Below are 25,733 nucleotides of genomic sequence, written 5' to 3'. Positions count from 1 at the left end.
CAATGTGGTATTCACAGATTTTAATTTTCCACTAGCTTCTCAGTGATTAATAGTAAGACTACTTAAAAAAATAGCTTCATAAGATATATACATTGAACAAAATTATGTACCAAATCCTAAATTTTGAAGTCAAAGGAGACAGGAAAATTCAAGCCAAATGAGGGTCTGCTGTGATGTCTGTTTTAGGCTAAATTAAATACAGCTTTTTAGCCTGTGTTCAGTCATCCCAGCTTGTGTTCACTTTCATGTAGTTCGACAAACTGAATAACATGAGGACTTTCCTCAAAATACTCAGGGAAAGACACATACTGCCCTATACTCTTGATTTACCTTTTGATCAATGTATTTGTTTTCTTCAATAGCTGATCTTTTAGAGTGGTCACATGAGGAAGAAGATGCCGAAGGAAGTCTTCGCAGCAAACAGCTGGTATCTTGTTGCTGGCGATCAATAAACTGCTTCATAAAACTTTCCCTTGTGAACAAACAGAAGATATTGATGGATTAAAACCCCAGGGAGAGTTAATATTTGGTTTCCTTTATGATATGTTACAACCTATTAGCGCTAAGATAGATAAACTCCAAGAAAAAGTTGTACTGGGCTACAGACATATAAATGGACAGAGTGCTGAAACAACTGATAAAATTCAAATTCATTTCTTAAAGAAATCCATAACTGAATTGAGAGATGGGTGATTAGCATGTAGTTTCAAAGAAAATAACTTTATTCCTTTAAATAATAATTTAGTTAGTTAAGTTATTTACCAGTTAAAGTACTAAATATTTGAAGTGCCTTTGCAGTTTTCAGCTCTTCTAAGCTTATTAAACAGCAAGTTGTTATTTAATGTAAATCAAATGCTGATATAATCCAAAGGAAACATACTCTCTGCAAGAAACTATTTCTTGAAGATATCAAACAACATCTGTTCATATAACTGCTTTGAATGCCAGTATTAAGGTGCTTCAGCAACTCTGTGCCTCACATATGCCATGTGTAAAACATAAAAGCATTTCTGTTTACAACAAATGTACATTTATCTTGCTGTATTTTGAGTTTAGTAGAGTTGCCCTATTTTTGGTGCAAATTGACAATGTCAAAACTGATTTTTATCTGGAGAGATAGTTCTGCATAGTACAATAGTGCAGATTTAAAGCTATGATTTGCTAGTGATAGTCTGAAGTCTGTTTCAGTAGTTAGCATGATCACGTTAGTCTAGAGCATGCGGGGAAAAACACATCTAGAAAGAAATATCAAAAAAGGCTGAGACTAGGAGAAGAATACCCTCAACATATAACCAAAATACTAATACTAATACTAAAAACAAAACATTAAAACTGCTTCCTTGAGGTTTGGAAGGTTGTTTTTTCCTGACTCTTCTGACCAGCGGTATTCTTTCCATTCAGTTAAAGTGATACAAACAGGTCAAACCAGTTGCCTCAGCCTCCTTGTGAGATTAATCAAAAGAAATGTAACCTCAGGAGACCCAGAACAAAGACAGCATCTTTCATACCATCCTCTCTCCTGGCATGTGCTTGGTGGGGATACTAGAATGGGCATGACCAGAGGACCTGTTTGGCCAGCCTGGGCTGTTTCACCGGTCTTAGCAGCCTATATGTACTACAGAAGCCCCTCGGATTTCTCTAAGGGTTTTTTGGGGACCACAGCAAGAATAACTGTACTGTAACTTATGATCTAGTAGCCAACTGAGGGTCTGATCCTTTGTTAACGTGAGTTTTAGAGGAGAGTGGTGACTATGCAAACATAAAGAGGGGACAAGGTCATCACAGAGTAACTGGTACTGGCTGGCCTGTGTTATCCCCTCTAATGATCTGCTGCCAGCTGACCTTATCTTTAAAAGGCTACATGAGAATTGATTAGACTGCTAGTTGTCTGCGGCAGCCAAGAGCCTAAAATCCACATGGGAGTGGAGAAATAACAACAGACTTTTCAATCATACTGTATTTGTGTCAGTTCCGGTCAATCCAGTTGCATAACATGAATATGTTATAAGGAGTGCTAGGATTATTGTTGTTTTCAAAAGTAAAAATTAGGTAAAACCAAAATGTGACATCATTCCAACACCAATGCTAATTCTGTTTCGCTTCTGATTTTCTGAACTATCTGCCTAATCCACAAGCAAAACAGTTAAATATTTTGGGTGCTACATGGCACCAAGAAAGTTTACAGCATACTAGGAAAGGAAATATTTCAATACCTTATTTTTGGAACGGTGAAATCTGATGGAAGCTTGGAGATTTTCACCATTTGTGGCCTGTTTGGAAATTTCTCAAAGATGCGTAGACGCAATGGAAGCTTCTCCTTTGTATCTGCATTTGCTTCACTTTGCTTTAGCTGAAAACAAGGAAATGAAAAAATGACAGAAAGGGAAATTTTGCTTTGTAATATCTGAGCCTTATTTTTCATAATCCAAATGATAATGGCAACCATTTAAAGAAACAGAAGATGGCAGCAAAGAACTACAGAGGGTAAATTTGATACGAGTTTATCGCTCTGCTTGTGCTAGAAACTTACGAATACCTAACAGTACCATGCCTTTAATTGAAAGTCATAAAATGGGAGGATTGCTGGTAATTTTAATTTTAAAATACGAAGCATATTAGTGTCCCATTCAATACGTTTTTTTTCTATGTTTTCTTCACAGATCCCTAATACTTTTTATCAAGCAAATAAACATCCATGATCTTTTCTTATTAGGAACATCTTTCCGTATATGCTGGCAGATCTTCGATATTCAAATAGAACATAGCAATTTAATAGGGAGTGAATCCAGCTCTCTGGACATGAAAATAACAGGAAAATTACATTTAGATGAGTATTTTAAGTAATAAAAATGGACTTCAAAGAATCCATCTACATCAGCAATTCTGACACTCAGCTGCAACAAATCACATAACAAATGTTGCATTTATAACTATCCACAAACTGTTATTCCATGGAATATCACACATTTAAGTATAGAAAAGGCAGATACATCTATGTGGACAGATGATGGCGAAATCTAATGATAGAAGATACAAAATATATGATATGGGGATATGATTCCTGATTTCTGATTACCTTATATAGCAATTCAGTTGTGTTATTGCCAACAAAACACCAAGTCAAAAATAATCAGTGAAATTCATTTTTACCTTTATTTTAAATGGTGCGTTGCATACTATTTCAATAAGTATACATCTAACAGAGAATATTTCAATTCTCTTTCTCCCACCTGCTTGTAAGCACGGCCTTAGAAGTGTATGTTTTAAAACAGATTTTCACCATCTGCACCTGCAGGGAATGCTGCTGATAGACATCAGCTATAGATTTTTACCAGGGGCAATGCTCAGGAAGTTGAACGGAGTTTTAACTCTCATCTGCACTGCCTAGTGAAACGTCTGCTCCCACAGCATGCTATAGAATGACTGCTCTGCTGCACGGTCATGCTATCAGCAACATCACCACTTCCAGCCATAGAACAGCTTAAACTGAAAATCAATCTATATTCGGTTGGATATAAGCTGTCACGTGGACTGAAAACTGTTTGAAGAGCTCCAAACAAAGACTAATGATTAATAGTAAAGCACTGAATCAGAATAGAAAGGGAATATTGCATAAATCTGTATTATGTCCAGTCCTATTTAATGATCCTTCATTAATGATCCTGAAAAGGAAGAAATTATGACATTAATGAAATTCATTTGATATTAAAATGTGAAGAGTTGCAAATACCACAGTGGACAAGGAAAAGGACAGATTTAGAAACAGGCAGGAAATAACAGACTGAAAACATTCTAGAGCAAGAATAAGAGCAGAAACCAAACCATAACTTGGACTTCAATGCAGCACCAAAAGGCCAGTTTGGCCACCAATTACGTTACCAGCCAAAGGCTGTGCTCACAACCAGTCTCTGTTGGGGAGACATTATAGAGTTTTAGAAAATGGCACAGAGGTCCGCAGCTCCTCTCCGTGCTGCTTTGAAGAGACCATACTTGGGTATGCATTCACTTCGAAATATCATTTTATCAGTCAGCCAAAATAGCGCAGGAGAGCCATGAAAACCAGAAGAGAGCTACATAAACCAACTGGGGCAAGGGAGAAAAAGGAAAAGAAAGATGAAAGGGGCCAAATATTTATATTACATCTACCATAACTGATAATAAAGTAAGGGGAGGGAAGAAAATCTAAATTTAACTAAGAAATATTTGAAAACAAAGGACTTCAAGAATATAATAGAGTACCCCAAATATAGGAATGAGGGGATGAAATAAAGGGAATTTTACTGTCCTTACAGGGAAATCTCTGAGTGTTCAGAGAGGTCTCCAGAGGGAAGTGCCAGACTAGACAGAACCTCTGAAATGCCAAAGTATTATAGAAAGGAATCCCTCACTGACAAGGAAATTAATTGGATAATCTAACAAAGCTTTTCTGCAACATTGTACTGTTGAAAAGCTTTGGGAAGGGCTAATTTTTAGAGGGAAATAAAGGTTTAATTTTTAGAGGGAAATAAAGGTATAATTTTTAAGAAGAAATCATTGCATACGTATGCAGTTTCTGGCAAGGACAATGTCTCTTACAACTATGAAATCCTATTTGCAGAAGTCAGTCTATACAGACTAGAGAACATATGGCAGAATGCAATGTTGTCTGAAGTCCCCGTGCAGAACAGATTAGGGAGAGCCTGGGAGCAGAAAACTGTACAGTTCAAAAGGTAAGCAAAGGGACAGCAACATCCCCTGTCTAAACAGGAGAATGATTCAAGATAGGCTACAGAATATCTCCAATTACTCATGCTGTGATAATATTACATATTTGGGAGAACAAGACATTTAGCTTCACTGAGTTTTTTGCTATGCACTTACAGTGTAATTGATGCTCCACATGACATATATACTATTTTGTATTGCTGCTTAATACCTTTACATTTCAACTTCCTTTACTGCATAACAAATACTTATATTTTTAAAGGTACAAGATTATGTTGATATGTGGCAATGATGGTGCAGAGTGTTGCTAGTAACAGCTAACCCCAAAATAAAGTATCAGGACATTTTATCTATGATTTTTAATTTTTTTTATTATTATTACTATTGACAAGGAGATGTACACTGGTCTGATTCAGGTTTTATGGTTGGACTCGATGATCCTGAGGGTCTCTCCCAACCGAAAGGATTCTATGTTTCTATGATTTGCTCTGTGTGGCCCTTGATCTCCAGCTCCAAAGAACCTACTGGGAGCAGTTCACCAACATTTTGTCAGCCTGGCCTGGTTTTAGCTGCAGCTGCTGGAATGGTTCCTGTAAAGCCATAAAGGAGTTTATGTCTATTTCCACTATTTCCATGGTGCTTGAGTTACAGGGGCGGATTTGGTATAATACATGCGGTACAACTGTCTGCTCCCAACCTAGATCAGAAGAACTTATCCAAATAGTACACAAATGGTGAGGAGTGGCAGAGAGGAAATCTTAATTTGGGATTCAAATGGTAGCTTGAATAATATGTTCAGATACACGTTCATGAAATCCAAGCTCCCCCTGATCTGTTCACGTATTTGTCTTGGATCAATACAAAAGACAGCTGTGAGAAAGACAGACTTATTGGTAAAGAGAATATTTATTTTTTCTCCCAGAAAGGCATTATGGACATGTTTCCATCTGGTTTGGAGCAGTTTGAAGTCAATCCCCCAATCAGAAGCATCTGCTTTTTGCTTGTTTAGTTTACAACCTGTGTTGGTAACCAAACCAGGTTCTTCTTGGAGGAAACAAAATCCCAAGCTCCACCTTGGTTACACCCAAATGCACCACAGGCACTGAGACTGACGTAAGGATCAGAACCAACAACTGGTCCTTAAGGTGGCTTCAAACCCCATGTGTGATGCTAAAACCAGCTTTAGTGTAATTAAGATCTGGGTCTTTAAAACTGAAGAGAACCTGTAAGCGGTTGTCCTAAATTCCCACAGGAGCATGAGTGGCAGCGAAACTGGAAGACTGGGGTAGAGGCAGGGGGAATAAAAGGGACAGCAGGTAATGACTAGTGAGCAAAAGGGGCAGGGTTCATTCTTTAAGGCAGATGCACCCTGGCTGTGGTCAGACAATTGTGCCAGGATGGTCAGAAAAGCCATCTCTGCCCCACTGGAGACAGCAGCCTTCCCGGCATGAAGCTGACACCTCCCATGGTACCACACTGGCCCCACAAGGACAACAGAGCCACGCCATTAGACGGTTCAGAAACCGTTCCACCTCTGACAGCTTCCAAAGCTTTCTCAACTCTGTTTCAGAAATGAAAGTGTTCACATTCAAAAATTAAAAAATATGCTATGTTAAACTACTTGAGCCACACAGTATATACAGTGTTATGCAGAACCTGAGGAAGAGAGTAAGGCAATAAATGGGGTTCCTAATTTTTTTTTTTACCTTACAACATTGTAGTACTACGGTCACCCGGATATTAATCATTGCAAGTGTGGTCAGGGTGGAAGTAGTGACTTCTTTCAAAGTGCATACTGCAGCTTCTTTGATATCAGTGACTGGAGTTGTTGAAAAAGCATTAAAGCACTGGAGTGAGATAATCAGCAGGACCTGTTTAGGAGAGCTCTGTTCTCACTGCCTCTTTCTATGTTCACCAGAAGAGACATGCCACAGTGCACTTCAGATCGTCAGGTGAGTGTCATGTCTGCCCTCCAGCCTACATGCCCTTACGCAGAAGCAGAATGTGAGAAGTGTCTGCGCACAGAAACACAGAATGGTTTGGTTTGGAAGGGACCTTAAAGATCATCTAGATACAACCAACTCCCCTGCCATGGTGGGGACACCTTCCACTAGACCGTGTTGCTCAAAGCCCCATCCAACCTGGCCTTGGAACACTTGGAGGGATGAAGCACCCACAGCTTCTCTGGGCAGCCTGTTCCAGTGTCTCACCATCCTCATGGGGAAGAATTTATTTCTTCTATCTAATCTAAATCTATCCTCCTTCCGTTTAAAACCATTACCCCTTGTCCTATCACTATATGCCTCTGTAAAAAGTCCCTCTCCAGCTTTCTTGTGGGCCCCTTTTAGGTACTGGAAGGCTGCTCTAAGGTCTCTCCTGAGCCTTCTCTTCTCCAGGCTGAACAAGCCCAACTCTCTCAGCCTGTCCTCATAGGAGAGATGCTCCAGAGCTGGATGCAATACTCCAGGTAGGGTCTCATGAGAGTGGAGTAGAGGGGGAGAATCACCTCCCTCGACCTGCTGGTCACGCTTCATTTGATGGGGCCCAGGACATGGCTGGCCTTCTGGGCTGCAAGTGCACATTTCTGGGTCATGTTGAATTTCTCATCAACCAACATCCCCAAGTCCTTCTCCTCAGGGCTGCTCTCAATCCATTCTCCACCCAGCGTGTAGACATGTAGAGGTTCAGATGGGATGCACTCGCAGGTGCTGAGGGACCTGGCTGAAGTCATTTCGAGGCCACTCTCCATCATCTTTACTAAGTTGTGGGAAAAGGGAGAGGTGCCTGAGGACTGGAGGAAGGCAAATGTCACTCTGGTCTACAAAAAGGGCAAGAAGGAGGACTCAGGTAACTATAGACTGGTCAGCCTCACCTCCATCCCTGGGAAGGTGATAGAACAACTTATCCTTTGCACCATCTCAAGGCATATCAAGGATAAGAGGGTCATTAGAGGCAGTCAACATGGCTTCACCAAGGGGAAGTCATGCTTAACCAACCTCATAGCCTTTTATGAGGACATAACCAGGTGGACAGATGATGGCAAAGCAGTGGATGTGGTCTATCTTGATTTCAGTAAAGCATTTGACAGCCTCCCACAGCATCCTTGCAGATAAACTGAGGAAGTGTGGTCTGGATGATTGGGTAGTGAGGTGGACTGTGAACCAGCTGAACGAAAGAAGCAAGAGAGTTGTGGTCAATGAGACAGAGTCTGGTTGGAGGCCTGTGTCTAGTGGAGTGCCTCAAGGGTCAGTACTGGGACCAGTATTATTCAATATATTCAATGATGACTTGGAATAGAGTGCACTGTCAGCAAGTTTGCTGATGACCCCAAACTGGGAGGACTGGCTGACACGCCAGAAGGCTGTGCTGCCATCCAGTGAGACCTGGACAGGCTGGAGAGTTGGGTGGGGAAACATTTAATGAAATATAACAAGGGCAAGTGTAGAGTCTTACATCTGGGCAAGACCAACCCCAGGTACCAGTATAAGTTGGGGAATGAACTGTTAGTGAGCAGTGTAGGGGAAAGGGACCTACAGGTCCTGGTGGACAGCAGGATGACCATGAGCCAGCACTGTGCCCTTGTGGCCAAGAAGGCCAATGGCATCCTGGGGTGTATTAGAAGGGATGTGGTTAGTAGGTCAAGAGAGGTTCTCCTTCCCCTCTACTCTGCCCTGGTGAGACCTCATCTGGAATATTGTGTCCAGTTCTGGGCCCCTCAGTTCAAGAAGGACAGGGAACTGCTGGAGAGAGTCCAGTGCAGAGCCACAAAGATGATGAAGGGAGTGGAGCATCTCCCTTATGAGGAAAGGCTGAGGGAGCTGGGGCTCTTTAGCTTGGAGAAGAGGAGACTGAGGGGTGACCTCATCAATGTTTATAAATAGGTAAAGGGTGAGTGTCACAAGGATGGAGCCAGGCTCTTCTCGGTGACAACCAATGATAGGACAAGGGGCAATGGGTACAAACTGGAACACAGGAGATTCCACTTAAATTTGAGAAGAAACTTCTTCTCAGTGAGGGTGACGGAACACTGGAACAGGCTGCCCAGGGAGGTTGTGGAGTCTCCTTCTCTGGAGACATTCAAAACCTGCCTGGACGCCTTCCTGTGTAACCTCACCTAGGTGTTCCTGCTCTGGCAGGGGGATTGGACTAGATGATCTTTTGAGGTCACTTCCAATCCCTAACATTCTGTGATTCTGTTTCGTTATGGACTCAGGTGGGAGCTGACAGCCTGGAACATGGAGGTGCTCCAGGATCTGGTAATATGAACATGATCACTTGAATAGTTCAAAGGGCTAACTAAGGTGAGTATCGGAAGTCATGTTCTTGCAAAGCAAACGGAAAGCTCAAACTTAACACAGTCATTGAATTTCTAAGACTTTCTCACTTTGGTGAGGACATACCAAAGGAGAAGCAGAGTTAACCTTAGCCAAAGGGATAACACCCAGTCTTCCTAAATTTTTTGCTGTTCCCTATTCATTTAATTCTGATCATGGAGGAAGAGCCAATAACGTGCAAATTGTAGAGAGTGAAAGATGCAGTTTTCATATGGTCTGCGAGGCAAGTGTATGTGAAAATCACTTAAACGCTCTGTAAATATTTCAATGAAATGAAACGATTATGAAAAATTTACTGCAATGCTCTAACTCTTTCATTTTAGTTGACAGTTTTCATAACAGGCTGCGATCAATCATGTTCAAAATTAAAAGCTTTGCTACTTATATACAGACACTTTACTTAGGAACTGTCCAGCTGCCCAGAATAATTTCATGGTGACGGTAAAGTTCAAACCTTTTGAAAAAGTTCAGGGGAGGTCTCACTACAGGATAGTTTTAAATTAATATTGTTTGGTACATTATAGTGCACTGCTAGATATCAACATTTTTAACTGGAAATCTCCTTTAGGGGATGTATTTGAAGAATAAAGTGACTGTATAATATCTGTGTTACACTTTTAGCAGGATATGTTGTGTGCTCCAACAACAAACACTTTGAGTATGGAAGTGAAGGGGGATGAAAGACACTACGAACTGATACCAGCACCCACCCAACAGTTTTCCAGAATTTTTTACTTTTCCAAATTCTCAGATTTGCTATCACCTTTGGCTTGTTAAAAGGAGCTTTGAATGAAATCCAAGTAATTAAATGACATGTAAATGAAACAATTAAAAATCGGAAAGGCAGATTAAATGAGCCCTTTTTCCCTTCCTGTTATTATTCTGAAAATGTAAGAACCTCGTATATTTTTGGACATGAATGAACTATACTGAAAGAAGATACACGCATAAAAGAAGATAGACCCATATGCATACAGTTAAGCTTTCAAAGCCCACATTCAGCTTTGGTACCAATTTACATCAACTTTTTTGTACCTGCATTTGATTTAAAGTTCAATACAAATCAGCTGTTCAGTTACTATTATTTATACCTGCAATTCCATTTACCACGAAGAAAAAGCTCAATTTTGTTTGAGCAGATTGAACCATGAAAAAAGGCAGGTAAAAAGCAATTTGAAAATTAAGGTTAAAAAATTTACAAATTGAATTTGGGTAAGAGTAACACTTGAAGTGTTAGAAAGCAGTATTTATAATATGTAGATCTTATTAGCATGCCTATAGTGCTATGTAAGACTGTCAATGTATCCTTGCCTAAGGTCAGATGGTACCTGCTGACTTCAACCACACTTCATAATATTTGGTTCTTGGTTCCTCTAGGCCCTGTGTGGTGGCCCTGACATAATAACGTAATTACAACAGCTATTTTTCTACAGGTTTTCCAATTCTTCAAGGCATCTCAAACAACATTATGTGCAATTCCCCTGAGTAGCACTTCTGTCGGATGAAATTTGGGTTGTGTATTGCCCACTCAGAGAGAAGAGCTTGTGAGTTTGGCTGGAGATGGGACAGCATTACAGGACTGTGGCTTAGAGTCCAAGCCAGTGAGTCTGTGCTTTCTTTGACAGTGGTCTCTCGATTAAAATATTTCCTGAACCACACCAAAATATTGTCCGGGAGAGCCAGCAGTGAGCAAACAGTTAAGCGATGTGCACAGAGAAGGGGCTGGTGCTGGAGCTTGCGCCCTTGTCCTCTTTTAGTTACCTGCATGTACCAGCTGTGAATTTTGCCCTTTGGGCTCACCTAAACAAATGGGGACATAGCAAGCAATAAAAAATTCTCCTATGTAGGGACTGTAAAACAGAACCTAAATTGATTTTAACCACATTCTGTGCTGCCTGGGGGAATTTTCAGTGAAATGTACCAAAAAATATGATTACAGTGGTGCTGGCATTCACAGTAGAGACTACACTGTTGACAATGTAAGGGTCAAATAAACTGAAAAAGTTCCTGGCAGATGGAGAGCAAGATTACAGATACATTTCTCATACGTACAAGATTTTTTTTTTGATAAACAACTTTTCTTTGCCACATTGTTTATGTGCTGTGTGTAGTACAATTTGATGCTGTGACTGCTATTTCCCAATTGTTCATTTAAATAACTTTTTCTTCAATTTTGCATGAAGTCTTCCAAATTAAAAACATATTGAGTAAGGTTTCACAAATGTGGGTTTTTTAATAACTCCCGGTAATTGTAGGTCCTATCAGTTCTTCAGGAACAAATGCTGCTGACAAGATGTGATTGCAATTCAAATGGTACAGAACTCCTCTAGCAAAATTTGGCTAAGATTTAGTCCATTTATTTAACAGAGGACAGGAATCCAGTGTTTCAGAGTTTTCCTTTGATTAACTGAGATAAATGAGAAGAATTTTTCAGAGCTATGACTTCATACTGTCTACAGACTCAGGCAAACATTGCTCTATTGATTACACTTCAGCCATATTTCCCAACCTTTTTCCCCTCTGCAGTGACAAGAATTATATCATTTTACAAAATGAGATCTGAGATTCTGCATGGTCAGTGTCCATAATCAGGACCCAGGAATGTGCTTACCAGACCAGATTCAACCTTCTTGACTTTAGACTCAGGTACCAACCTGTGTTAATTATGTTATGGTTGTCTTAGTCTCTCTTTATAGCCCAAAGTGACAAAGAGGCACTTGTAGAGGTCAGCTCAGATCTTGGGCTGGCTGTATCTTTCAGACATGCTTATCTTTTTCCATTGATTAAGTAAGGAACTTAAATCCAGTATGTTCTTGTTCTTTAGATCAGACATTGTGATTCTCAGTGCTGGGCAGGACGAATCTAGGCCATAGCATCTATGGTGGTATTCAACTCAGTTAATTATAGCTCTCCAAATGTGAAGTACATTGTCTAATCACCTAGGCCAGGGGTGTCAAACTCATTTTCAGTGGGGGCCACATCAGCCTCGAGGTTGCCTTCAAAGGGCTGAATATAATTTTAGGACTGTATAAATGTAACACGAGGCTGATGTGGCCCACAGTGAAAATGAGTTTGACACCCTTGATCAAGGTACTTCCTATATTTAACTGAAAAAGGTATCTCCAGATATCGATTCATGCCATACTAACACATAAGTAAGATAAGCAAGACGGAATGTCACCTTAGGGCAACTACTTCATTGAAAGTAGAATCATAGAATCATAGAATGTGCTGAGCTGGAAGGGACCAACAAGGATGAAAGAATCGTTTTGGTTGGAAGAGACCCTCAGGATCATCAAGTCCAACTCCTGTCCCTGCATATAGAGATGGTATAAGGCTACATCTCTGTACTGGGGAATGTAATGGAGTATGGGCCTAAGAACTGGAATAAGATTGTCCATTGTGTTACACTGTTGGCAAGGCCTCTTGCACAGCTTTGGTCTTGGCCAGCTAGCACTCTCCCTGGTGATGCCTGTGCACAGTTTAGGGCTTATCCCAGCTAGGGACATTCCCAGAAGGCAGTATGGAAACCCATTGAAGTGGTAAGTAGTTTCGGAAGGGACAATAACTTAGCTGTAAGTACAAGCCAGGCTGTGCTGGCCAGTCAGCTTTAGGGACCAGAGAGCAGGGTCTGGACAGCTTGTTCTCTTGATAGAGATCGATGAAATGATTAGCTTAGATAAGATGCTCTAATTTAAGATAAAATAAGATAAATAATATAAAGATATAAGATAAATATATAAGAATATATTTAATAATATAATTATATATAACAATAGATCTATAAGATATATAATATATAAATATACAAAAGATAATATAAAATACAAAAATAAGATAAATAATATGATAAAATGGCTTATCTTAGGTAAGATAAACCCCATCCTTATTTTAAAACAGTTCAGGAGTAGGTACATTTTTGAATGGATTGTATAAAATAAATAATGGAAACGAAACATAAATCTAATGCCAACATTCATCGCTATTCTTCTAATAGCTTTTTCACATATAAATGCAACCTTACCATTCATTTTTTTTCTCTTGGGATAAGTAGAATAAATATTTTTGTTTCTATATAAAGGTTAGTGAGTCACAAAAGAACATAAGTTTTAATAAAAAATGCATTACATGCTCCGTTTCATCAGAGGAAACGGTTTGAGACTTTGCTTAAACTAGGCATCATTACTTGTTATGAATTGTATACTTGGTGAACAATAAGCAACTAAAATATTTTCAAGTGAACAAAAGCACAAGTTGTATGAATTGTGCTCTTGTACAAACAATCATTCAATATTGACTAGGTACAACATGTTCATCTTTGAGACTCAGGATAAAATGCATTACAACCTGGAGGGGTATTTCTGAGCTTGAAGCAAAGGAAGGACCATCGCAGGACAATTCAGACTTGTTTGCTTCCCTGTTCCAGACCCTGCACACAGAAGATTCCTGGAGGCAGCTTTGTAAATGGCACTTCAATACATGTACCCAAGACACACAATGTTACCTGCCCTGCTGGGTTTGCAGAAAAACGTTTCCTGTGTGTCACGCTGGATATCTCCATAGGAAAGGCAAGCATTGTGCAAAGCCCTGGTGAGAACTTGGCTGTACAGCTAGGGACCTTCCTCGTTCCTCAGGTTCAAGACAGATCAAGAGGATGAGTAGCAGGAGCAAGACAAAGGCTGAGAGGGCTGCCATTGCTTTCCAGAAAGATATCAAGGAGGAAGGCCAAAGAAGAAAAAGGGCTACTGAAGTGCACGGAAGAAGATGGTCAAGAACACAAAACAATTCAGGACTTTTTTCCAAAAGGATGACCTCAGCATAAGCAGGCTGGTAGCAAATGTCCCTTGGTGCACTGGAAAGGAATGGGGAGGAAATCCTATGTGCTCTCTACGTCTCTGCAAAGTTTATGCCTTCTGCAGAGGCAGTCAAAAGCCTTTATTTCACCTCCAGCATGCCCACAGCCAAGGGAATGTCTGGAGTACAAACGCCCTTCTTTACACAGTTGGAATGCACAGACGAATTGACAGGCAGGCTCAGAAGCTGTGCCCAGAGCCTGCCCACCAAGGGCAGGGACAGCCCCCAGGGCCTCCTGGGCACAGAGGCTGCCTTGGGGCCAGCACCCCAAAGGCCTGACTCCAAAGGATGCTGTGCAGAGGGGCGGCGGGCGGGGCTGCATGGGGGGGGCCTGTCACCCCTGTGTCATAGTGCCACCACCCGGTCATGCAGCAGTCACAATGCCCCAGGGCAGCATAGAAGGGTGCGTGCTCCCGTGTCCTGTTGCCAGAGCTGGCCCAGGGGCAGCCTGAAGACATTGGGGAGCAGGTCCTTGAGGAGCCGATGGAATCACTTGGAGTGGGCTGAGGGAGGAAGACCAGAGGAAGGCTGGACAAGGCTGCTGGAGGTTCCCTGGTGCAAGGCCAGCTCCTGCCAGGGCCACCTTCAAAGCTCATCTGATGGAGGGAAACCCTTTTCAGCTGAAGAGCAACAGCAAGAGCAAGGGAATGCCTTCTTGAGGAGCACTGCAGAGCTTGCTGTCCTCATTCCCTGCAGAGTCAGGGGCAGCAGGTGTAAGAAACGGGATGCAGAGATGTTGCCAGGGGTCACAGTTGGAGCAGCCTCTGGTGTCATGCCAGGCATGGGGAGGATTCTTGCTCCCCACGGTGATCAGGCTGGGGGCATTTGGCCCCTCTCAGAAGCGCCTGAGATGGCTCCAGGTGGAGGGAGAATAGGGCTTGGGCATCTCCTGGGAGGTGTGACAAGCCTGTGGGATGAGGAGGCAGGTCTTGCTCACATGCTCAGGGAATAGCCGATTGCAAGCACTGCCTGGGGTCATGAAGGAATTTTCCTCCGGGGAGACTGGCACTGGTCTCCGGTGGTTTTTTGCCTTCCTCTGCAGCGTTGAGCATGACCACTTGTCAGGCCTCCTCTGCTCCCTTTTGGCTCAGTTACTGCTTGCTGCTCATGCACCACGAAGATGGCCTCTCATGCTCTGCAGCTGGGGGGAGGGAGGCTTTTTGTCCCTCACAGCGGCCTAGAAGTGTCCCCGGGGGGTTTCTGCCTTCCTCTGCAGCACGGAGCACGGCCCCTTGCCACGGCCCCTTTGGACCATTGTGGTCAGGGGCCTGCCGCTCCTGCTCCATTAAGGTGGCCCTCATGGCCCACATCTGGGGGGAGGAAGCTTTCTAGGCTCCCCAGGTAGGCCCCAAGGGTGGCCCCCAGGGGTTGCTTCTTGTCCTCTGTAGCACTGAGCACAGCCCCTTCTTATCAGGGCTCCTCTGGGCCCTTTCAGCTCAGTTCCTGCCTGCTGCTCTTGCACCATCTGGAGCTGCCACTTTTGGTCTCTCCCTGCGTGCAACACAAGCACAGGGCAGGCATGAGAGAGCTTGTCATGCCATCACTTGTCAAGAAGCAGAGCACAGCAAGTTTTGGAAGGCAAAAAGCAAGCAAGCTTGCAGATGACACCAAGCTGAGTGGTGCAGTTGACACGCCTGAGGAATGTGATGCCATCCAGAGGGATCTGGACAAGCTCGAGAAGTTGGCCCGTGTGAAGCTCATGAGGTTCAACAAGGCCAAGTGCAAGGTCCTGCACCTGCGTTGGGACAAGCCCAGCTGTCAATACAGGCTGGGGGATGAAGGGATTGAGAGCAGCCCTGCCGACAAGGACTTCGGGGTACTGGTGGATGAAAGATTGGACATGAGCCGGCAATGTGTGCTTGCAGCCCAGATGACCAATTGTATCCTGGGCTGCATCAAAAGCAGCGTGGCCAGCAGGTCAAGGGAGGTGACCCTGCCCCTCTGCTCCGCTCTGGTGAGACCCCACCTGGAGTCCTGTGTCCAGCTCTGGAGCCCTCAGCACAGGAAAGACATGGACCTGTTGGAGAGGGGCCAGAGGAGGCCACAGAAATGATCAGAGGGCTGGAACAGCTCTGCTGTGAGGCCAGGCTGAGAGAGATGGGGTTGTCCAGCCTGGAGAAGAGAAGGCTCCAGGGAGACCTTATTGTGGCCTTTCAGTACTTAAAAGGGGCCTATAAGAAAGATGGGGACGAACTTTTTAGCAGGGCCTGTTGCGATACGAAAAAGGGTAATGGGTTTAAGAGGGGAGATTCAGGCGAGACACAAGGAAGTAATTTTTGACAATGGGGGTGGTGAAATATTGGAACAGTTTGCCCAGAGAGGTGGCAGATGCCCCATCCCTGGAAATGTTCATGGCCAGGCTGGACCGTGCTCTGAGCAATGTGATGCAGTTGAAGGTGTCCCTGCAGGGGGTTGGACTAGATGTCCTCTGAAGATCCCTTCCAACTCAAACTATTGTATGATTCTATGACTTCATGATAGCTATGAACTGCAAGAAAACAGATAACTATGCTGTTCAGTTTCACTGTTGTGTATATGCATCTGCTATCTCTTCATAACTTGTACTTTCGTTCAAACCATTACTGGGCTCTGCTCAATTCTGTGAGAAGGTAATTAATATAACTTAGATTTGGGTACAACCCACATAGTGGACCGATTTCTATGACTGAGTATCCTTAACATTGAGAAAATGTAACTGAAGTTGAGAAAAAATCCATAGCTTTAGCTGAGGCCAGAATCCAGTAGACTTTGCACGAATTAGCCATCCCTTGACTTTTTGTGGTTTGTTTGTTTGTTTTGAACCAGAGGCAGTACATTTAATTTGACACAGGTAGCCTGAGTTTTAGATTCAATGCAGTTTTACAGTATTTCTCTGGTATAGAAATTCACACAGAAAATTAATTTAACCAAAGGACAGAGGCAAACCTATACGAGGTAACTGGGAGGACACAAAGGCTGATCCAAATTACTTCAGAAACCTTTTTGCTGGACTAGATGAAAATAAAGATAGCTCATGTTTGGTGTTACTAGCTGCCATTTCTTCCACACAAGTTTACTGATGATATTTTAGCCAGGGCTAGATTCCTGCGTTCTGTTACTCCCTTTCACAAGAGATGGGGATGGTTCTCTGTGTTCTCGTGGTGATGGATTGCTTCTTTAAAGGGAGAGATAATGGTAAGAATTATACATTAATTCTGAAATAGTGCTTCTACTTTTTGGATATTATGCAGGAAAACCATGTAGGTTTCCTTATCTTATGTCATGTTTTAAAAAGAGTGCCTGATCCATTCAGTCCTCTGAACTCTAAGTGGAAAATAAGTGACTGACTTACACTCGGGTACCTACAAATCTCAGTAAAAAGATGATAAATTCATCCTTCTAAGCAGCTAGTTTTTTAAATGACTGAACAAGGAATTAAATCTCATGCAAATGTCAGGCCTGTACTTTTTGTAAGCATACAAACGTTACATACGTGTACAGAAGTACATAGATCCACAAGCTCCTATGGACCTAAGACAGAGTTCAGAAAAGGCAATATGGACCTGTGTGACGCAGAAAGACCCAGAGGCAAACATGGATTTTCAAGGATCCAATTGCCATCGAAATAATGAGTAATGCGACACAATCCCTCTCCTTACTTCCAAAGAGCTACAGGACTGTCCCTTAATTCAGAGGATGGAGCATCTAGAATCGCCTATATGCCCTGAGAAGCACTTGCATTTTTCTTAGGTATCAACCAAATAAAACAAAAAAATAAAGATTAGATGAGGTCCTGGTGATATAAAAGCTAGGTAAGCATTTTCTTCTCTTGTAATATAAATGAAGCAGCAGAAGCTTATGTTTATATTTTTGTTACTGCTATTTACACATTAATAGCAAATTTGACTCTCATCTCTTCTCCTTAAAAAGTGTGTGCTTTGAATACGATCTCTGACTAGAATTTTCAAAGGTCTCTATTTTATACAAGAAAACTTTCCTCCAAGAGAACCCCTCTTCAATTTAATGTGTTTTCTTGACAAATAATACCGTGTTGCATATACCAGGGATTGGCAACCTCTGAATCGATACTTAGGTGTTTATTTCAGCACTGGGCATCAAATACATAAGCCAGAATTTGTGATTCATTCATATTGTTTTTAAAAAAGGTGATAGATGAGGTCAGAGGCAGAAAAAAACAAAGGTCGAATCTACAGACTTCAGGAGAGTTTTAAAACTTTTTTAGTTATTAAAAAAGCAAAGAGTCTGGCATAAGCAGTTTTCTAGATGACTACATTTTCCAGCCTTGAAAGGACAGCTTGTTTTCTAAAAATGGACATTTTCTCTGTAAAGTTTACTACTTTTGAAATAATGCTACTTTAAATGCTCTGCATATGGCCTGGGAACAGAGGGCCAACTAGAATTTTGTGAACTTTCTACTATCTTCTTTCTATGATGATAATAAGGATTTGATGCATTTTATGTAGTACTTAAAATTCCACTAGGAACCATTATTGTACTTTTCATTTGTTAATAAAAAGTGTTCGACACTTATCTTTCCTGCTACTTGTTAAAAATCCATTTACATGGGATCAGATATAATGAAAAGGTAATTTTTCATTTTTATTCTATTTTGTAGTTATTTCCCACCTGGAATTACCTCAAGCACTGTCCTCAGAATAAAAATACTCTGTAGGAAAGTAAATCCAACTAGGCTTTAAAAAGCTCCTTGTTTTTCACACACATATTCACATATATATATGAAATTCTATGCCAAGCGTGTTTAAATTAGATTTACCAATTATAACACCTTGTTCGCACAATATGTTCATGAAAAATCTCCATGCTGAAACTCCCACTTTAACACTGAAACCCCAGCACATGAAATTTGGAAGTGATGCTACTGCTGAGATTGTCAGTGACATCTTCCTAGACCTGCTGAATGCCTGGCAGTGCTGGCTGAAAGGCTGAGGGCTTTGGCAATGTGTTCTGACCAAACAAATTCAACATCCCAGAACAGGGTGCGGCAAGACAGTCAGGACTAGATGAAGTACTGTGCAATCATAAGGGGTATCATCAAGATCAGAAAAGAAAAAAATATAAGATTTCTTTAAAAATGAAAGAAATATCTAGATGGCCCTGTTGAATCTCATACAACTGGCCTCAGCCCAATGATGCAGCCAGTCCAGATCCCTCTGTATGGCCTTCCTACCCTCCAGCAGATCAACACTCTCACCCAATTTGGTGTAACCTGCAAATTTACTAAGGGTGCACTCAATCCCTTCATCCAGGTCACTGATAAAAAGATTAAACAGAACTGGCCCCAATACTGAGCCCTGGGGAACACCACTCGCGACCGGCCACCAAATGGATTTGGCTCCGTTCACCACAACTCTTTGGGCCCAGTGGAAAGCACTACATACAAGAAAGCTCATTAGAGACGCTGCTTGAGCTGTTAAGGATTTAAGGATTTTTTTTAAAAGAACAATATTCTTATAAGGCATACGCACACATTTTCAAGCTTTGGGAATACATTCAGCACTTAACATAAAATTGGCCTGATTTTAAAAGGGATCTGTTGTTGTTCTGTAACCAGCAGAAATCAGGGCACTTTCAAAAACTCTGTATTTTTAACAAGTTTATTGTGTGTGGGTGTGTGTGTACACCTGCATTCACATATGCATATGCAATGAAGGTATTTGCAGAAACTAAAATGTAGGAAAACTTTTACTAAGATTCTGAAATGGTTAACACGTGTGTGTCTGAGTAGATTCAAAATCATATAGGTTGCTGGTATTGGACACCAAAACTATATCATGTTTTTATGGTTGGGCTGGAAAGCAGACACAAAATATAGATTTAGAATATGATAATCAGATGCCTAGAACAGAAAAATACACATCTGCAGGTACACTCAGGAGGTCTTCATATTCTGTACTCTTTTCAAATAACACAAAAACAACTGCAAAAAGAAGAGCTTGACCTGACATTTTGATCGGTGCTTTTTTGCCCCAAATATAATAGCTTATACTACTGCCTAGAGGGTACCTCATACTCACAGAACTCACATGTTATTTTTAGTGCAGAATGGAATGTAAAATGCAAGCATTTTAACCACCTCAATGCACTGGACCTATAACTAAAACATACATGATTCAGAGTATTTTTTGTATGTTTTAGAAGATAAATATTAAGATTCTTTACTTTTTCAGAGTTTTTTCTCTTTGTTAAAAAACTTGCGTGAAATATTTTAAACATGACTGAAGTACATGTTTCTTTTCAGAAGGGTGTAGTTAATGCAAATGAAAAATAGCCTCTACTCTTTGCTAGGAGCTGAATTATACCTTTTCTACAAGCTCCTTGCATGAGTCTGTGCTTGCCCATCCTAGTTTCTAACGTTATGTCTGGAATTCTCTGACTCATAAGTAAAAAGGTAATTGTTATTGGCTTGCATGTTTAATAGCTGCACTTCTATACTCTGACTGCTTGCACGCATAGAGGTATAAGAAGAACCTAATGTGACTTTGAAATTTTAATAACTTCTCCAGTAAAAGTCGCACCCTGACATCAAATTAGTTTACCTCAACTGTCAGCAATTAAACAAGGCAGCTGGCTTGGTAAAACAGGTATCCTGGACTCCAGCCACAGGAAAGAATGAGATGGAGAGAGAGAGACCTGCAGAAGACAATACAGTGTACCTGAGGTACGACCCTCTTTGAAGAAGTCTATTCCTGTCTGCTGCTCAGAGAACTGATGCAACTATATTGTTGAGGCCAGAAGTCAGAGGGAATGAACCCGGACCTTAAAGTTAGCTCCTAAAGGTTCATGTCAGTGAGTTTTAGCCAGATCAGGGCTTTAATATTTAAATGGCTGTAAGTCATTATAATCTCAGATTCTCCATGACATTTTATGATGGCTGTGCTATTAATGTGAAGCATTTACAGAGCTGGCTCAATCTTAACTAGTAGACATGACACTGTATTTTTGTAAAGATTACCCTACTACACTAATAGTTTAAACCAGAAATTAGTTTATTTATGTTTCTATAAAGAAAAAAACACACAACCTTGGAAAGTTTCTAGAACACCTTGCCAAGTCATACAACCAACACTAGTTTACTATGCTGAGTTAGTGGCACTGCCCAACTACTAGCAGCATAAATCTGTTAACTGAGATTTATGTTTGTCTAGTGCTTTCAAGCGATCTATTCACATAAATCGAAATTACAAAGTTGGTTATATGAGAGTAAAGGTCAATTTGTTCATATCATGCATCTTTTTCTTTAGGACACAATCATCACAGTCTAGGAACTTACGTAAAGGAAAAGGAGAAAGCACGAGGATCTCTTTTCTCTCTTCTCTCCTAGCAAAAGCACTCACCACCCTTCAAAAGTATGATGGATATTACAGTAGTTCTTAGAGATTCCAGCAGACCCTGGGGCACCATATTGTGCCAAAGGTGTACCTGTGAACAAGCCTCCTTCGTCCTCATGAGGTTAGAATGTGAATTCACCAAGACACAGGAAGATTGGACTGGAAGAATTACTGTTGTCCCTGTTTGCTAAACACAAAAGTGAAAGGCTGGGATGTCACTCATATTGAACTTGCTTTATGCTTTAAAGTAATAGTAAGATGCCTCCACTGAAATAAGGACTGGTCCTTAGTGACCTGCTCAAAGTGAAAAACAAAGTCAGGTCTCGCTCTTTCCATCTCAGGTTTCACAAGGATACTGCAAGCCTTTTTGGAGCTCAGGAATGAAAAGGGCTAGTGGAAGGGGCATAGGGGAAACGAATGTCTGAAAAGATTAAACCAGGTCGGTGGGTCAGCCTTGTTATTTGAAACCATGCAAGGGGTCACTTCTGCTCTGTTTGGCATGACATAGTGAGGACAGTCCTGCAAGACAACGGTGGTAGTGACGATGTGATGTTGTCCTAAGGTTGTACTTGATCTAAAGAGCCACTGACCAGATAGCTGGCAATGTAAGTCGGAAACCTTAGCTACTACTTGATCATTGTGTGAAAGTTTTACCGAAACACTGGGCCAACAGGAATGCATCATTGCTGCACTGGGATGGCCTACACACTCAAAATATTGCCACGGCTATGTAACGCCCTTCTAGATTTTATGCTTCCTCTGGTGGATAGGGAGCTCCATTTTGAAGTATATTCATTTCAGCTGCCCACAGGGGACCTTGAACTAACAGAGCTGATTTCTACACAAAGTGATACTGAGTGGAGATTATGATCATTATGTAGTTTGTACTGCCATTCCTTAGCTTTACATAACTTTGTTCTCCTCAAGTTAACGTTGAAGCTCCGGCCAACTTCACTTGCATCCGTAAGTCAGCTGTAGTATTTTGCAGTGGCAGATCCAATAAATGGGCTTTAGCTAGTGGTGTTCTTAACAGAAAACTTTATAGTAGACATGTGCGTGTGCACATATGCCTGTATAACACAGAGGAGGTTTGAGAGAACCTTTTCAAGCTAACACTAACAAGACAAAATCCAGTTGTTATACAATGTAAATTAGAAAACAACAGCCATCTCATTGTGAATGACCTTCTGGCTCCTCCCCCTGCTCATGCTCAGTCCAAATTGCCACGTTACTGTGAGCTTAGAGTTCCCCACACATACGCGTAAGAACATGCATTCTCAATAACGCCTTAAGTTAAAAAAGTATCTGTTGAAACTCTTACAAATGAAAACTTTTAAGTTTCCAGAAGTATTCTTCTACTATTTTCATTAATACTTAAATGTACTACAGACTTTCAAGTCAGTTTTTTGAGATAGACACCTTTTGAAAGAAAAGAAAATATGAGTAGTGTCCAATATAAAGAACACATTACGGCACTTATGGAGAAAATCTTATAGTAATAATTTGCTACAACTCCTGAATTCTATACAAGGAACAGCTTCAGTAAATGAACGGGGAAAGTCTGATCTCCTAGAACTGAACCAGAAAATAATTTTCTTCTCATCATTTAAAATAGAAACATATACTAAGAATTCTGAGAGACATGCACTAAGTTTCAAATGAGAAAAAGAAGGGGAAGAAGATGAAGGAAAGTCCAGAACCATAGAGCTGAAGTACAGTTTCGTATTGTGAGGGACTGCATCCGATATATCGCATGAAAATAAGGTGTCCCTTGCTTCTTGAATGGCTTTAATCTAAGCCTATAATATGTTTACAGGATGTGGTAAATGGATAAGCCCAGACATCGGAAAGTACATTTAGAGAGCTTTATGCAGATTTGTTGATATCACAATTCAAAGATTAAAAATGACATCCAGAAATAACAGTTATAGTTCCTAGAGTAGCTCTGGCAAGTCTTAAAATTACAGGCAGCTATTGCAAGCAACTTGTTTTCTCTAAGCTCATCTAAATCCTTTAATGAATCTAGAGTTAGTTGACATACACAAGGAACTTACTTAAGACAGAGTGAACCAATGAAAGCAATAAATTTTTCTCTTCTGTTATTCATATGACTATCCAGACCCAAAGGCATAAGACATATACTTAAAATGAGGCGTATTCTGAAAAAAACAGGCTATTGAATACAGCTACCTTGTTCAAGACAACCTTTTTTTTTTGGTTAATGTTGATAAAAGTGCCAACTACTGAAAGCTTCACCGTTCTGGTTTCAGAATAATGCAGACTCTCGCACTTTAAATATCAAATCACTGATGGTCTGGGCTGTAGAGAGCTGTGGAACTGTGCCTTACTCCAGAACCTGAATTGTTTATGGTTTGGTTTTCATAATAGAGAGAAAGGGAGGCTCAAGGACTCTTCCAATACATTATTTTCTTTTCCCTAGAAGAGTGTTCTTTCGAATGCCTTGCTTTCCAATGAGTTATTTCCCTCCTAAAAGGAAAGTACTTTGCTTTTAATAAGTCATGCATGACAGTGTGGCGAGCAGTTCATAGACCACTGGCTAGCCGCCATGTGAACATGTTCTGTGAGAACGCAGGGTTCTGCAAGGGGAAAATAAAACCCTGTAGAGCCTTGGTTAGTTTATGCACTTTCCTTTTAACAGATATGAAAATAATTGCTTTTCAGAGCTCTCTTACAGTGTGTAAATATATTTTATCAATTCCCAAATCCACATTAAAGAAATGCTTTTACTTGTGTATTGTTTCAGGCACGCCATTTCAATTATTCTTCATACCAGACAATCTTGACTTCCTTCTTTTATTGGAATCAGGCTTAGGAAGAAGAACTTCTCAGCCTCACTCATGGTACTGGAGCCCACGGGCTTCAGTTTGGCCAACAGTCAGATTTTGACTTATCTTCTCCCTACGACCAGATTTGCTGAATAAATCACTTTGTTAGCCCTCATCTCTGTAAAGCTCTCACAGAGGTTTAATTATGAAGATTTCTTAACCAAAACAAAGGTAAGGATTAATACATAAATATTTATTCTTAGTAGTTGACAGTAAAAAGTTAAAGAAAAATAAGCAGGGCACTGAGTTCAGGTTGCTTTCTTCATTTGTTCTGCAGACAATAATACAAAAACTCAGCAGCAGGAGTGTCTAGCAGAAGCTATAAAAATTGCATGTATTTTCACTAGCTAGAAAACCAGTGAGCTGTTTCAGTTGTTAGAACTGCCTTGTGTGAAGAGATGAGGAATATCTGGAGGGCAAGTGTGTACGGAAACCAAATTCAATAGGAGCAGTTAAAAAAGCAATCAAAAACTAGAAAGGTATAAATATACAGATAGACCACTTCAGCAAACATGAATGTATACCCAAGAAGTCGGTAGTAAAACCTTGGCCTTTTCTTCCTGTTCGTCTGATTTCAACAGAACAACAACCAAAAAAACCCCAAACCTCAAAATGAGTTTACATTTGCAACCATCACCATCACTAAAAGTGGAAACACACTTCGTGTGAGAGAGACAAAAAAACTAATGGAAGATTAGGTTGCAGACCTAACTTCTGTATTTAGTTCTGCAACAAGATCAGTGCACTGCTCATTTTTATCTTTCTGCCCCTGTGACTTCCATATTGGAAAACTAGTTTGAGTGAAAGCTTTCTCTCACATCACGAATTTCAGCAATAAGTATATGTCTTGGACAGGGAAACACTGATATCAATGATTAGAAGGATGTTTTAGTCCAAAACAGAGTAGTGATCACTCTCAGAGCAAGAGTAGCTTTAAAGAGAGACAATTTGAAAGTTTTCAAGGAAACCAGTACTGCATCCCTGAACTGATGGAGGTTCTATTAACAAACAGATGGTTGTTATGCAGATTTCCAGGGATTAATTCCTTTGACAACGATTTTGGATAAGTGACTACAGATAATAACAAATGTATGACCTAATATAAACAAAAACTGCACTAAATGTGTCTGCTTATGAAAGAAAAAGAACCAGTAGCTGAGAAAATGGTAACCATAATGATGATGCCCGAGGGGAGAAAGGTGCCAAGCATATTGGCAAGAAGAGTGCTAGAGCACCATAGTAAAAAAAAAAAAAAAAAAAAAAAAAAAAAAAAAAAAAAAAAATCCCAGTACCTTGATATTGATGTAGCAACACTGGTTAACAGGGAATATAAAATGGATATCCTCAACATCACTGGCAATGCAGTGAGAGCCTTATTCTTTGGGAAAGCAATTATTTGTGTCTGTCTTTTAAGACTAAACGTAACTACACAATACAGTAGGATACATTAAAACGCGAGAGCCACATTCGTGACATATTCCCATAGCAAATAGTGAATGTCTGGTTTCATACAGGCCACACTGCCTTTTTCTCTGAGCATGTTTTGTGAGCCAGGGTCTGTATTTCCTTCTGAGCAAACTCAGGTGGAAGTTGGGGACCTCGGTAAAGATCCTGTTGGATTCACTCCACGCACCTTTAGAAAATGA

General features: G+C 40.9%; 1 protein-coding gene across 2 annotated transcripts in view; it reads right to left on the bottom strand.

The window, feature by feature from the left end:
- NALCN (sodium leak channel, non-selective) overlaps window positions 1-25,733 on the bottom strand; it is a 241,612-nt gene that overhangs the window by 56,625 nt on the left and 159,254 nt on the right. For both annotated transcript variants that reach the window (XM_065628719.1, XM_065628725.1), the window contains exons 16-17: window positions 2,214-2,350; window positions 331-472 (exon numbers count right to left, since the gene is read on the bottom strand). In XM_065628719.1, coding sequence (XP_065484791.1) covers window positions 331-472; window positions 2,214-2,350 — 279 coding nt within the window. The remainder of the gene's footprint in view (window positions 1-330; window positions 473-2,213; window positions 2,351-25,733) is intronic.

The sequence above is a fragment of the Caloenas nicobarica genome, chromosome 1 (assembly GCF_036013445.1).
Source record: "Caloenas nicobarica isolate bCalNic1 chromosome 1, bCalNic1.hap1, whole genome shotgun sequence".
In the NCBI taxonomy this organism is placed as follows: Eukaryota; Metazoa; Chordata; class Aves; order Columbiformes; family Columbidae; genus Caloenas; species Caloenas nicobarica.
Note: the sequence above shows the minus strand (reverse complement) of the source record. Positions and strands in the feature narration are given on the sequence as shown.